The sequence below is a fragment of the Phoca vitulina genome, unplaced genomic scaffold (genome assembly GCF_004348235.1).
Source record: "Phoca vitulina isolate PV1807 unplaced genomic scaffold, GSC_HSeal_1.0 scaffold20, whole genome shotgun sequence".
NCBI classification, from domain to species: domain Eukaryota; kingdom Metazoa; phylum Chordata; class Mammalia; order Carnivora; family Phocidae; genus Phoca; species Phoca vitulina.
The window spans coordinates 25,467,069-25,482,797 of NW_022589723.1; the positions used below are offsets into that span (position 1 = coordinate 25,467,069).

General features: G+C 37.8%; 1 protein-coding gene across 7 annotated transcripts in view; it reads left to right on the top strand.

Moving 5' to 3' along the window:
* RNF111 (ring finger protein 111) overlaps positions 1-15,729 on the top strand; it is a 120,092-nt gene that overhangs the window by 86,910 nt on the left and 17,453 nt on the right. For all 7 annotated transcript variants that reach the window (XM_032416986.1, XM_032416987.1, XM_032416988.1 and 4 more), the window contains exons 4-6: positions 2,713-2,876; positions 5,887-6,081; positions 13,082-13,401. In XM_032416986.1, coding sequence (XP_032272877.1) covers positions 2,713-2,876; positions 5,887-6,081; positions 13,082-13,401 — 679 coding nt within the window. The remainder of the gene's footprint in view (positions 1-2,712; positions 2,877-5,886; positions 6,082-13,081; positions 13,402-15,729) is intronic.

A 15,729-nucleotide genomic window follows, 5' to 3' on the forward strand; every position in this document is an offset into this window, starting at 1 on the left:
TTTGTGTTACTTATTTAAAAATTTTTTTTAGTTTGGAAGCATGTTATAAACATACCTAGAATGTGCTTCTCCATTTGTACTTTCCCATTGGAGTGCAACTTCTAATGGCATGGAAGAGAGCACTCTGTAATATATCCATTTAAGTTTTAAATGATTTTCCTAGGCTCTGAGGAAAATTGATACTCCATGGTAGGTGCCACAGTTATCCTGTGACTGTGCATAGTGCTTGGTACAACACTGACTCAGTCTTTATGAGCTACAAGAATTGCTGAAATGAGGGACTTGTCTTTGTGGAACTGGAGATCTTTTTTGTCATGGAGGTGCTTAATGTTCAAGTAGATACGTTTACCATAGTAATGGGCAGTGATCTTTAAAAAGACACACAGTGCTCATGACCCATATTTATTTTCCTTATTGTTACGTGGGATATTAACTTTGTCACTGTTTAGCTGGCTCTTGGCATTTACTCTCTAAGAGAGAATGCATCCAGGGGTGCCTGGCTGGCTCAATCAATGGAGTGTTGCAACTTGGATCTCAGGGTTGTGGGTTTGAACTCCACGTTGTGTGTTGAGATCACTTAAAAATCTTTTTTTTAAAAAAAGAGAATGCATTTTGTTTCAGATTCTTTAGTTTCAGGATTTGACAGTTGCTACTAATCATAGGAACAACTAAGGCTCGTGTGAAACTGTTCCTCATACACCAGGTTTGTTGGTGCTTCATTCAGCATAAATTTGGAGTTATGACATTCTTGAAGGTTTCATAAACTGCAAAGTGGACCTGGAACTTTCTGCAGCTATTAAGAGCTTCCCAGAAATAATAGACTATTCAGTCTCACTATAGGCTCTTGGTTTCTCAAGAAATTTAAATAGTGATCTTTCTCCACACCAAAACCATTTCATTCTGAGACATTTGTTTACTGTCATGCCTCAATCTACACAGTTCTTCCTGGAATGCAGTGTCTTTTTTTTTTTTTCCTTTTTACTGTGTCTCTGGAATTAACCTTTATACTCATATTTACTTGAGAATTTCATTTTAGAATTTGAGCTTCTTTCTAAATTCTTAGGCTCTACACTTGTTGAGGTCATTTTCAGCCTGGGTCTTTTCTGAGTGGTTGAGCTCACATCTCCGATGTCTGCATATTAATGGATCTAGTTCACTCTTTCCATACATGCTGACAATAAACATCTTTTTTTTTTCCTTAAAGTTTATTTATTTTTTTTTAGTAATCTCTACACCCATTTTGGGGCTTGAACTCACTACCCCAAGATCAAGAGTCACACGTTCTTCCAACTGAGCCAGCCAGACACCCCTAAATAATAAGCTTCTAAGCATTTTTACATTCAGTTTGGGCAAGGGGAAAAACCAACTTCATAAGCCCCACCTTTCTATTTTTTTTTTTTTTAAAGATTTTATTTTTTTTATTGAGCAGGGAGCCTGACATGGGGCTCAATCCTCGGACCCTGGGATCATGACCTGAGCCGAAGGCAGATGTTTAACTGACTGAATCACTCAGGCGTCCAAGCCCCACCTTTCTAGAACAGACTCATTTTTCTCCTGGATCCTTAGGACTGCATGTTCTATATAATGTCCTTCTGTACCCTTAGTTCAGATTATTACAGTGAATCCTTAAAATTTTTTTTAATAATTTAGTGCAATATAGCACCACACACATAATAAAAGATGATGACATGAGTGTTAGGTGTTGAGGGTTTGTGGTTACATGCTTTAAAAGCATAAAGTGGCTCAAACAAGTGATGTTTCTTATGACTACCAAACTAATAAACTAGCTGCAACTATCCTTACCTCTCCTGATCCCAGGAAATCTCTGGTGCCTTGAATATTTTTTAGGACAATACCAAAAACTTGCTTTGTTTAGGCCTCTCAAAACCATGTTTTGCAAATCCAATCTGGACTAAATATACAAGCTCATGTGGGTGTTATTTAATGTTTAGAGTGCTGATGTTTTTGTTACTTTACCTATGGTGAATAATTTTAGGTATTAAAGAAAATGTAAATACATGATTACAACCCAGGTGGGTATTCAAAATAACCATTGAAAAGAGAGCAGCATTCTTTTTTCTTTTTTTAAGATTTATTTATTTATTTTAGAGAGAGAGTGTGCATGGTGGGGAGAGGGAGAGTCTTTTGTTTTTTTTTTTTAAGATTTTATTTATATGAGAGAGAGAGCATGAGCCGGGGGGAGAGGGAGAGGGAAAACCAGACCTCCCTGCTAAGTGCGGAGCCTGACCTGGGGCTCAATCCAAGGACCCTGAAATCATGATCTGAGCCAAAGTCAGGAGCCTAACTGACCAAGCCACCCAGGCAGAGAGAGGCCTAAGCAGACTCCACACTGGGTATAGAGCCCAACTCGGGGCCCGATCTCACAACCCTGATACCATGACCTGAGCCAAAACCAAGAGTCGCATATTTTATACCAGTGATTGGTCTGACATATCATTTTTCATATTCTTAGGTCAGTTGGTTGGTGAACATTTGTTGAACATTTCATTCAGCAAATGTTTTATTAAATGCCAGGCATTATGCTAGTCATATATATATATATTTGCTAGTCATAATTTTTAATTCTATTACCATTATTACTTTGGAGAAGAAACTGTACAACATATTTTGTAAGAAAGGCTTATGATTTCTTGGGTAACAAATTTTTGTTCTTTTTTTATATTAACTAATTTAATATTGATGTCCTTTAAGGTCTCGTTCAACTCTTGGACACTCCAGATCTCATTGGAGCCAAGGTTCAAATTCTCATACAAGTCGGCCACAGGAGCCACGGAACCGTAGTAGGATTTCTACTGTTATACAACCCTTGAGGCAAAGTGCAGCAGAAGTTGTGGACCTTACTGTTGATGAAGATGGTAGGTTGGATTAGTAACAGTATAGAATTATGAAGAGAATTAATAAAATCAAATATCTTTGAAACTCCTATAATGAAAGTCCTACTACTGCTTCCTGGTAACATTGTTAAACTACAGGAAAATTGTCAGATATCCCAGTCTTCTTTTTCTTTCTTTTTTTAAAGATTATTTATTTATTTATTTGACAGAGAGAGAGAGAGAGAGAGGGAACATAAGCAGGGGGGAGTGGGAGAGGGAGAAGCAGGCTTCCTGCCGAGCAGAGAGCCCAACACGGGGCTTGATCCCAGGACCCTGGGATCATGACCTGAGCCAAAGGCAGATGCTTAATGACTGAGCCACCCAGGTGCCCCCCCAGTCTTATTTTTCAATTGATATAACAGCCTCAGTTTGTAACTTGTGCCTAAAATTCTTTCTCTTGTTTCATTGATTGGTAGTTAGTTTCTTAGGAAAAAAAATAGTTTTTTTTTTTTCTTAAAGATTTTATTTATTTATTTGAGAGAGAGAGAGAGGAGAGAGAACATGAGTAGGGATGGGGCAGAGGGAGGGGGAGAAGCAGACTCTCCGCTGAGCAGGGAGCCCGATGCGGGGCTCGATCCCAGGACCCTGGGATCATGACCTGAGCCGAAGGCAGACATTAAACCTACTGAGCCACCCATGCGCCCCCAAAAAAATACTTTTACAAGTGGTAGTTTGCTCTACCCTCAGACTTACCTATTACTTTCATTTATAATATTATTGTCATACTTTAACTTTGCTATGAAAAATAGAAATGACGTTTTTCAATGCAACAGAAAAGCAATATAACTTGAATTTATATAATAAATATTGGTTATTCGCAGTGTCGAAATTTGGGGCACCTGGGTGGCTCAGTTGGTTAAGTGACTGACCCTTGATCTCAGCTCAGGGCTCAATCTCATGGTCGTAAGTTCAAGCCCCATGTTGGGCTCCACGCTAGGCATGGAGCCTACTTAAAAAAGAAAGAAATGTGGAAGTTATTTTTAAAAGTATGTTATCTTCTAATATTGTGCTGCTCAGCTTTAGTGTTTTCTTTCAGCTTATAACTATATCCATGCAACTAAGAAAAGAAAGCTAGAGTTGGAAAATAGAGATTAAGGAAAGTGGTAGCATGTATGAGTATGTGAATACATATGTGAATTTCCCCACATATTGAGAATTACCTTCAGGTATTAGTTACATCTTAGAAGGAAATGATCAATCATAATTTCCTTAAAGGAAGATGATGAGCCATATGTGAATTTGTTAACTATAAATGGGGGAAAGGATACATAAGGTAGAGTTACAGGCCTTCTGCAATCAGCTCTTATATGGATTGTTTGCAGCTTGGATGATCATAACTTTCAGAGTATCACTACTTTGGAGTTAAGATGTTCATGAAGAGATAATTTATTCCCACTGTCTCCATTTCATTCAACCATATCTCAGTTTTTATCTGTAAAACAGTGATTTTTATATTAGGGATGGATTAGAGATTTCTCAGAGTTAATTTATTCAGGATTACTACTTTGGAAACCGTGTCTTCCCCTGGGACATCTGTCAGCCAGTAAGTAGGAGAAGGTGACAGAGTAGTCTTTTAACCCATTGGAATTAGTTCAACCAGAATATTTTTAGTGAGTTGTAAATATTCCAGGGATCTGTAGATGCCCTGTCTCTCTGCTAGTTTCTCTCGGTGGAAAGCATCTGTCTTATTAAAAATAAGTCCAAAATATTAAGTATGTCAGTTAGACCAGTAGTTCTTAAGTGGTGACCATTTTGTGCCCCAGAAGAGAGTTGGCAATATCTATAGACATTTTTGGTTCTTACAGTTGCGGGGCGGTACTACTAATATCTAATGGGTAGAGGCCCAGGTTGCTGCTATAAACATCCTGCGATGCACAGGACAGCCATGCCCCTACCCTGACTCCCATCCCTAGCCAAGAATCACCCAACCCAAAATATCAATACTGCTAAGGTTGAGAAACTGAGATATACCATTTGCAAATAAACAGAGGTTCTTCCCGCCGCTTTTTATGTTTAAGCAAATATATTTGTTTAAGCGTCCAAAGTACATTGTCCCATGGAGATCAACAGGGACTATTTGTGTTTCAGCTTAGCACATTGCATTGTATATAATAGGTTGTCCTCTCATTCTGTATCACATTAAGAGAGTCCCTTTTCTGATCCAATTGTTGTGACTATTCTTTGGACAGACTTAGTCTTTTTAAACAACTATTTTATAATTAGAGTCTAAAGTAGAACTCGTACATAAGTCAAGGTCTGCTTGAAATTTCTTTTACTTTCTACAAATTTTATTAGAATACACTGATGAATATTAATATTTGCAAAAAATTTTTTGAAAACATACAAAAAAGCCTGTAAAAAAGATTAAAACAGGTTTAAAAATCATAGCTAATATTTAAGTGGTTACTATATATAAACTGTTATACAGAGTGCTTTGTATGTGTGACCTCAGTTCATCCTAACAATAGTTGTGTGAAGAAAATTCTGTACTTTCCCAATTCTACAGATGAGGAAATGGAGAGTGGTTAAGTAACTTATCCATGACTGTAGTGTCAGTGGTGAAATCAGAATTGCTTATCCAAGCAGTCTGACTCTAGAATCCATTCTGTACCAGAGAAAGTGTAATTTCTAATATTGTTCTGACAGCCTGTGACAGTGTGTATGACAATAATATAAAGAGACTTATACTTTCCTTTTCTCATTGTTTTCTTTGTGATCAGAAAATTTATACCCAAAAAACTGTGATAATCACATGAATTATTGGAATATACATATGTGTTGGATTTTTTAAAATGCAGTAATCGTATTTTAGTTACATGTCATTTTAATGTTGCAGGCTAGCTTTATGAAATTTTTTAAATTTATATTGTGCTTATTAGAGAGTTATTTTCCAAGTTTGTTTTAATAATTATAAAAATGTTACCTTGAATTAAAATATAACCTATCTCCTAATATATTTTGAAATGCTAAATAAACATTTTGTATTTTCTAGAACCTACTGTAGTACCAACCACTTCTGCGAGAATGGAATCACAAACCACAAGCACTTCCATTAACAATTCAAATCCATCTACCTCTGAGCAGGCCTCTGACACTGCTTCAGCTGTCACTGGTAGCCAACCCTCCACAGTGTCAGAGACTTCAGCTACTCTTACAAGCAATAGTATGACTGGTACTTCTATAGGAGGTATGTAATAAAGTGGGGGAGGACTCTTTCATTACTCTTGTTAGAAAAAGTATTGATTTTAAGATTTTGGCCATATTAGCAAGAGCATATTCTTAGAATAAACTGTATGTGAGCAAAGTAGTCTCTTTAGAATTAGACTATGATTTCATACTTGAGTTTGTGTGCTATATATTACCAAAGTATCATAGCTCAACTGAAAGAGATCAGCGAGAATTAAATGGATGACTAAAAACACAATAACAAAAGAAAAAATGGGTAAATTAAACTTCATCAAAATTTAAAACTTTTGTACATCAAAGGACATTATTAAGAAAGTGAAAAGACAGCCTACAGAATGGGAGAAAAATACTTGAAAATCATATATCTGATAAGGGTCTAGTATCCAGGCTATATAAAGAGCTTACACAGCTCAACAATAAAAAGACAGATACCCCAGTTTAAAAACGGGCAAAGAATTTGCATAGGTATTTTTCCAGAGAAGATACTCAGTTGATAAGAAGGACATGAAAACAACATCATTAGTTATTAGAGAAATGTAAATCAAAATCACAGTGAAGCACTGCTTTATCCTTATCAGGATGTCTATTATTCAAACAAAACAAAACAAAACCAAACCAAAGAACAGGAAATCAGAAAATAACCAGTGTTGACAAGAATGTAGAGGAATTGGAACCCTAATGAACATCTGGTGGGAATATAAAATATAAAATGCTGCAGCTGCTATGGAAAACACTTTGGCGGGTCCTCAAAAAGTTAAACCATAGTTACCCTATGACCTACAGTCTCACTCCTAGGTATGTCCCCAAAAGAATTGAAAATGAGGATGGGAGTTTTTTAAAAAGTTTGATGATGTCCATTTTCTCAATTTTTTGTTTGTTTGGTTTTTTTGCTGTCATATCTAAGAAGCCATTTCCTAACCCAGGATCACAAAGATATGTTTTAAAACCTCCTATGTTTTAAGTGTTTCAGCTCTTATCTCAGGTTATTTATTTATTTATTTATTTTAAAGATTTTATTTATTTATTTGACAGAGAGAGACACAGCGAGAGAGGGAACACAAGCAGGGGGAGTGGGAGAGGGAGAAGCAGGCTTCCCGCCAAGCAAGGGAGCCTGATGTGGGGCTCGATCCCAGGACCCTGGGATCATGACCTGAGCCGAAGGCAGACGTTTAACGACTGAGCCACCCAGGCGCCCCCCTCAGATTATTTATGTTTCAGTTAGCAGTGATATCTCTGGTTCTTTTTCCTATCACCTGTTTAACTGAGCATTAAGCTAGCCTTCTTTCTCTCCTGGACAATGGCATGGAGATAGGAACTTGCTAAACATTTACTAACTGGGATGTTGTAGACCCTGTAGCTCATAGATTTGACTATATCACCGTTAATAATGAAACCACCTTATGCTTTCTATCATTTTTTACCTTTTTTTAAAAAATTTATTTATTTGACAGAGAGAGACACAGCAAGAGAGGGAACACAAGCAGGGGGAGTGGGAGAGGGAGAAGCAGGCTTCCTGTGGAGCAGGGAGCCCAATGCGGGGCTCGATCCCAGGACCCCGGGATCATGACCTGAGCTGAAGGCAGATGCTTAACGACTGAGCCACCCAGGCGCCCCCATTTTTTACTTTTAATAGTATCTTATTTAATTCTTAAAATACCACTATAACTTCTATTGAGCAGATTAGGAAATCTTCTTGTGGCTGGATTTAGGCCTCACCTTTGTGGAAAATTGAGAGTAGAATCCGAAGTCCAAGGAGGTTTCGCAAAGATGTCTTTTAAATACTGTATTCTTTGAAAAAAAAAATGTAGGGAGAAATGAAATGGGCTGGGGCACCTGGGTGGCTCATTCGTTAAGTGCCTGCCTTCTGCTCAGGTCATGATCCCAGAGTCCTGGGATCGAGCCCCGCATCGGGCTCCCTGCTCAGCGGGAAGCCTGCTTCTCCCTCTCCTACTCCTCCTGCTTGTGTTCCCTCTCTCGCTGTGTCTCTCTCTGTAAAAAAAGAAATGAAATGGGCTAATTTTTATTTCATTTATTGAGTGTACACTCTTTCCTGAGTACCCTACTGTCTTATATGTTATTTTATATATTATTATTTAATTCTTAAAAATTTCCTTGTTATTAATATTACTCTTCCCATTTCAGAAATGAAGAAATCTGGAAGTTAAATACTTTCAAAGCCAATAATAATCTTTGAGGCAAAGATTTGAATTCTTCTTATTCACTTTTTTCTCCTGGTAGCTTTATATACTCTCATCTTGTCTAGATTTTATGTGACACATACGAAGCTTTTATTTACTTACTTATTTTTTTAAGACTCTTGTTCCCTCAGAATTCACATTTAGTATCTGGGGTAGTGACTTCACTATCTGAATGGTTTTCTCATAATACTACTTTACCTATATTGATGACTACCTTTGGAATAGACTTGCTTGTGTTGTGTTTCTCTAGACTTAGGAGAACCTTGTTCCAGGCCAAATTGTACCTCTGTATAAACCTGATAGAAGCACATACAGGTACTCATATGACATTAGGGGCACTTAGTTCTGCTGACTTCATTTCCTGCTAAGACTCTCTAGAACATCAGTCTCCTATTTTCTTCACATCCTGTCCTTACTTTGTACCTTCTTGTATATTTCCAACCTTGAATCACTCAAGCCATCAAGCTTGACTCCTATCCAGGTTGTTAGATGGGGCTGGTGAAAATTATAGAACCAAGCATATTGGTGCCTCATGAATTTATGGTATCTAATCTTGGGCTTTTGGTAATAAGTTGCCATAGTGTGATGTATCTCATTTAATTCCCTTTCTTTCCCCTTAGTGGCTATTCCAAAATTCTCTCATTCTCCTCAAGACTTTGATTCCTCCAGGGAAAAATAAATAAAAAGTAAATGAAGGTTCTTAAGCATTCATAACTTCCAACGCTTCCATGAAAATTTTTATACCTATCCTTCTCTCCTGACTCCTGGTCTTTTAACTCCTTCCTGTTCTTTCCAGTCCCTTTTTTGGTGCTCTACCTCTTGTCCCTTCTTGTGTCCTTGACCTTGCTTTAACAGTTACCTTCTCAGCATCTTTGCTTGTTCCATTCCCTTAGTGTGCATGTGTACATTTGTGTTAAGTCTTGTATGCTTAAGTGGATCTTCTGTACCTTAAACTCCTTCCTTTAACTTGCTTCTGACTCCTGTCAAAGCAAATGTGTTAAAAAGTCTGGCAGTAATCTTCTTGTCATCTCTGTTTTCTCCCAGGACTCTATTCTTATCCTTTCTCACTGGCCCATCTCATAACTGCTTATGTTTTCAGCTACCACCAGTATGCCAGTGACCTTCCATTTGTGTTTCCAGAGCCCTCTCTTTGTTTTAAATTTTCATATCCAGCTGCCTGTTGGACATCTCCTCTGGAACATTCTCCGGTCACCTCAAACTCAACATGCCCCAGGCAGCTCATCATCTATCTGACTTTTCTATGTGCTCCTTGCTTTATCCATGCATAATATCTTATATATTCATTTATTTAAGTACTTATTGATTGCATACTATAAATCAGGCACTGTTCTAGGCAGTGGGAAGAAAACATAAATTTTCTGCCCTAACAGAACTAACGTTCTAGTGGATAATAATAGCTAACATCTGTTGAGCTCATAATATTGGTGTATGATTTACCTACATTAACTCTGATTTTTGTAATAACTTACAAGGCAGATTCTATTACTTTTCTTATTTTATAGGTGAAGTAACTTGCCCATGGTTATATGATAATGGAGCAAGTATTCAAACCTAGGAAGTCTGGCTTGGAGCCTATACTCTCTCCTCCTTTATGCCTGTACTCTTCCTTTATTTCTCATTCTTGACACTGTTGTCTTTGTGCTGCACAGTTCTTTGTATGGGGGGCTACCCTGTGCGTTGTAGAATTTTTAGCAGCATTTTTGGCCTCTATCTACTAAATACCAGTAGTACCACTTCCTCTCCAGTTGTGACAACCAAAAGTATCCCCAGGTGTTGCCAGATACTCCCTGGGGCACAACATTGCCCTATACTACATTAGAACCCAGTGCTTCTGTTCTAATGCTGGTTGATTTATATCTCAAATTTTGTCCATACTTGATGACAATGATCTCCTTGAGAACTAAAGATCAAGTTTTTCTCTTCTTAGCACTTAGCTCCATGCATGCCTCTTTTCCCTTGTGAGGTTAATTTATATTTAGCAACGGCTTATTGAACCACCTACATTATGCAGGCCTGTTTCTAGTTGCCAGAGATAAAACAACAGAGGCAGACAACACCATAAGTTATTTTAAAGGCCAAGACCTCCGGGGTGCCTGGGTGGCTTAGTTGGTTAAGCATCCGACTCTTGATATCAGCTCAGGTCTTGATCTCAGGGTCATGAGTTCAAGTCCCCCATTGGGCTCCAGGCTGGGCATGGAGCCTACTTTAAGGGAAAGAAAAAAAAAAAAAAAGGCCAGGACTTTCGTTTTCACCATTGTCTTTTCCAATGCCTTTTGTAGATCCTTTACCATACCATTATTATGTGTAAGACTTGCCAAGTGAATGAATAGATGCATGGATACATCTCAATAATCCTGCTAGAAGTACAATGAAAGTACTTTAACCAGCTTTATGTCACTGGGCAATGGAATTAATTTCTCTGGTGCAGGTTTGTTATTGTCTCATTTTTAGTGGACACTCTGTGGGCTAATTCTAATAAAAAGGAAGTGTTTTATTTGCTTGGTCAGATCTTTGTATTTCACTTCTAATTTATGGCAGTTTTCCTTGGTCATTAACTCTGGAACAAGAGGAGATTCAGTTGCCTTTACTTTGGGTTGCTAGCCTGTTTAAGGAACAAAGAGGTTCTGCACTCTAGGAAAATAGATTATTAATTTAATTGGAAGCCAAAACTGCACCCTAAGAAGTAGAACTATAATGTCAGTCTTCTTTTTGAGGCCACATTGATAGTGATACGACCTTTTAAATATGTGTTCAGCTGTTAATATAGTAATGCTTCCTCTTCTCTCACTCTGATTTTTGTATTAGAAATATTTGAAGACAAAGAGGGCAAGTTCTTTCTGAACAAATAAGTATGATATCTGTCACTTCATTCACAGCCTTATTAGTCCACAGATCTTTTGCTCTGATTACACACTCCTACATTTTATTTTATTTTTATTGTCATTTTTTATTTTTTTAAGATTTTGTTTATTTGAGACAGAGAGAGAGAGCGAGCGCATAAGCGGCAGTGGGAGGGAAGGGCAAAGGGAGAAGGAGAAGCAGACTCCCTGCTAAGCAGGGAGCCTGATGTGGGACTTGATCTCATAAGACCTGAGCGCTAGGCAGACACTTAACCGACTGAACCACCCAGGCGCCCCCCCCTACATTTTAGAGTTACACAAAATCCTCAAATAGCTGGATTTGTGAAATTAAAGCATCTGAATTGGAAGGAACTATGAACATCATTTAGTCTACCCACTGAATGGATTTAGTGTTTCAGAGGTTTTTGATCATTTTTTATGAACACAATAAATGATGCTCATTTGTGCAACACTTTGTTATGGGAGCTGAGGTAAAACCCTGAAAATGTTGCCAGAAGTAAAGCTACTATAATAGTTATTGCTACAAATATTACAGCATATGGAAAATAATTAATGTTTGATTCAGCATAGCAAAGATAGGCTGTTGATCATAGTCTCTTCCTGATAAGCTACTTGTAACTTTGTCCAGGTTATTTAAGAAAATTGGAATGCAAATGAATGAAAGTGACATAATTATAGAACTGACTTTGGATCTGCTATAATTTATGTTTTAAAGGTAAACATTGTTGGGGTGCCTGGGTGGCTCAGTCTGTTAAGTGTCCAACTCTTGATTTCAGCTGAGGTCATGATCTCAGGGTTGTGCGTTAGGCTCCACGCTCAGTGAGGAGTCTCCTGGAGATTCTCTCTTTCTCCCTCCCTCTGCGCACCCCCTCCTCAAATAAACAAATCTTAAAAAAAGAGGGAGCTTAAAAAAAATAAAAGTAAACACCTTGTCAATTTTTGTTGTTGTTGTTACAAGTTACTTATAATATTTAACCTCTCAACTGGTGCTAACAAGGTAGTATTAATTCCAGGAGGCAATTAGAAATTAGTAAAAATTAGTAATTTTTTTCCATCCAAGTTCACAGATTCCTGAATTCTAGTTCCAAGGTTAAGAACCTTTACAAAAGAGTACAAGAAATTAGCCCAAATAGGGCAGACTAGGAGCTTGGGGGAAAAAAAAAAACAATGTAAAGAGATTTAGAATGGAGATACTGCCTCACAGGGTTTAGATCACAGACCTTGCCCAGAAGAGAATCAGGAAAGACAGGATAGAACATGTATTGGAGGGCAGGCTCAGGGAAATTACAGGGAGGTTTGCTGCAATCAGATACATCAACCAGAACCTGAAGCACCCCACCCAGATTCATTTATGTGAGCCTGTAAATTCCTTTAATATTTTAGCCAGTTTGGGTTGGATTTTTGTATTATTTGTGAATAACTAGAATATTCATAATCAATACACTAGCCCAGAAGAGATTGGTTAGGTTCTGTGACCCAAATAGGAGCAGGGTATCCCTGGTCTTGGTTACTCTAGAAATAGGGCCAGAATAGTGATACTGGAGTTGCTTGCTCCAACTGACTGGGCCATTTAAACATCATAGTAGGGGTGCCTGGCTGGCCCAGTTGGAGGTGAGTTCGAGCCCCACGTTGGGTGTAGATACTACTTAAATAAATAAAACTTAAAAAAAATTTACAAAAAGACACCATCATGGTAAATATGAGCCTCCTGAGGAATTTAGGCTTTCAGAAAAATCCCAGTGAAGATCACTGCCCAAAATTATGTGACATGCATGTTAAGAATGTGGTGCTATCACATTCTTATTTACAGAGATTTGAATTTATTAAACAATTCTTTATTTACTTATTTATACACAGTCCTATTTTTTACACAGTGATATTTGATCATTTGATTGTTCTGTGCATTTTTGTTTGTTTCAAGATGACTCAAGGAGAACTGCATCTAGTGCTGTAACAGAAACTGGCCCTCCTGCAATGCCAAGATTACCTTCCTGCTGTCCGCAGCACTCACCATGTGGAGGGTCGTCACAGAATCACCATGCATTAGGACATCCACACACAAGTTGCTTTCAGCAGCATGGCCACCATTTTCAGCATCATCACCACCACCATCATACTCCCCACCCGCCTGTCCCAGTTTCTCCCTCCTTTAGTGATCCTACTTGCCCTGTGGAAAGACCTCCACAAGTACAAGCACCATGTGGAGCCAACAGTAGTTCTGGTACCAGCTATCATGACCAGGTATGTGGAATTTGATGAGGTTTTCTTTTTTTCTTTTTCTTAATTTTTAAAAATTGTGCTTGTTTCAGGAGGAAAAAGAAAAACAACGCTAATGCTGAATTTTAGATACTAAATAAATCATTCTTGTTGCCCTTGCAAAAGTGGCCCAATTTAGTGGTCTGCGATTTTTTTTTTTTAATTCTCTAGGATTTTCTGATGGTCTAAGGTATTACAACTAACTGAGAAGGCCTGGGATATAGAAAATTAGAAGTGATACTGTTTTTTTAATTCTGAAATGGTTTTTGGTGTTTTTAGTTAAATACAGGTGAATCTGATCTTTGGAATTTTACTCCACAGTGTTGAAATTGCAGTGTCAACCTGATTCATGAGAAACTGGGAAATTTTCTTAGTTTTTTACCCTCTACATTTTACTCTGGAGCTGCCTGTATCTCCACTCATCTAGAAACAAACTGCCTTCTTGGATGCAAACCAGTGACATAGTTTCTGAGGAGCAGATGAGGTTTTTAGTTCATTGGGAATTGAAGTATCAGTAACAAAATTATAATTAAGTAATTTAGTTGATATTATTGATGAGTGCTTGAAATGTCAAATAATATTAAATTAGTATTGGTGATCACGTGGAGTAAATGAAAGTCATGTATTACATGCTATTTTAACTTTTGCTGTATCATCTCTAAAATTGTGATATAACCTGGGTAGGTACATAATTTGAAAAACAAAAATTAATTTCAAGGTAAAACTATAACTGACATACTAGAAAACAGTCAAAAAGAAAATTCAGAGCAACTGCTTTTCTATATCCCCTGATATTTCCTGAAGTACTGGCTTCATCTTTTTAAATTTTGATGGTTATCTCTTCTGGATCTGACAGATTAAAAATAATTAAGAAAGAGGGATGTTCCCTTAAAACCAAACAAAAGACAAGCTGCTGTTCTCAAGAGTAAATTTGAAAGAGTTTAGTAGGAAATATGATCAAATAGATGTTAGACTGTGTTTTGGTTCTCCTAACAGTTGTAAGTATTAACATCTACTGATTATCTAAACCTCTTCTGCCTCTTGGGTATGAGGAAGCATCAAGAAAAACTTTTTAGTGGACTGAATGTAAGGCCCTGCTTAGAAGCAAAATTTTCTTTCACTAAAAATATGACCTGAAAGGGAGGGTTTAAAAGTATCGTAGGAAAATGGTGAAGAAGTGGATCTGCTGACTTTTCCCGCATTCTTGAATAAGAGCTACCAAAATGTGGGGTTTTTGTTTACAGAATATTGTTGTTGAACTAATAAAGTAAGGTTTGAGAGATCAAGTGTGTATGCAACATTTTCTTTTAACTTGAGTGAGTTAATTATAGGTAGAATCTCTTACCGTTTTGTTCACTGTAAACAAATGTAACCTTTTCACTTATCTCTAAGTAGATGTATTTTTTTTTTTTTTAAGATTTTATTTATTTGAGAGAGAGAGAGAGAGCAAATGAGAGGGGGGAGGGTCAGAGGGAGAAGCAGACTCCCTGCTGAGCAGGGAGCCTGATGCTGGACTTGATCCTGGGACTCCAGGATCATGACCTGAGCTGAAGGCAGTCTCTTAACCAACTGAGCCACCAGGCGCCCTAAGTAGATGTATTTGGACTGCACACAAAACTTCAGGAAAATCAACAGGATCAGGCAGTCAGTGGTGATAATGGGTATGAAGGAGAACAGAGAGTGAAGTTTTAACAATATAAACAGTTTGAGACTCATATAGACATTGGAGGACTCTGAAATCAGCCACCTGCTCATGAGATAATGTCAGATAGTCTCCAGTTGAGACCTGCATGGGCACAGCAGGAAGTTGAGGAGTGGGAGAAGCAAACTGATCTGAGGATTTGTGATTGTGTATGTGTTATGATTAGTGTCAGATTGTGGGTAGGCAGAAAACGGTTGGGGAGGATTCGGCCTGATAACAGAGAAGGTGCAGTAGTCACTTGATACTCTGTAGCCCTTACTACTCCTTTGGATGTAGCTTTCTCTTTTGAGAGAATAGTTCAGTTAGCATTATGCATTACTCACGATCTTTGTAAAGTAATACTTGTAAATGGAAAGGTTATGAGGCAAAGCTAGCTCATGCTTCATCTTGAATAATCAATCACACACCCTTTGCATTTCTTTTTTTTTTTAATATTGTCTTTTTAAGATTTTATTTATTTATTTGACAGAGATATAGCGAGATACAGCAGGGGGGTGGGAGAGGGAGAAGCAGGCTTCCCACTGAGCAGGGAGCCCAATTCAGGACTTGATCCCAGGATGCTGGGATCATGTGACCCAAGCCGAAGGCAGACACTTAAAGACTGAGCCACC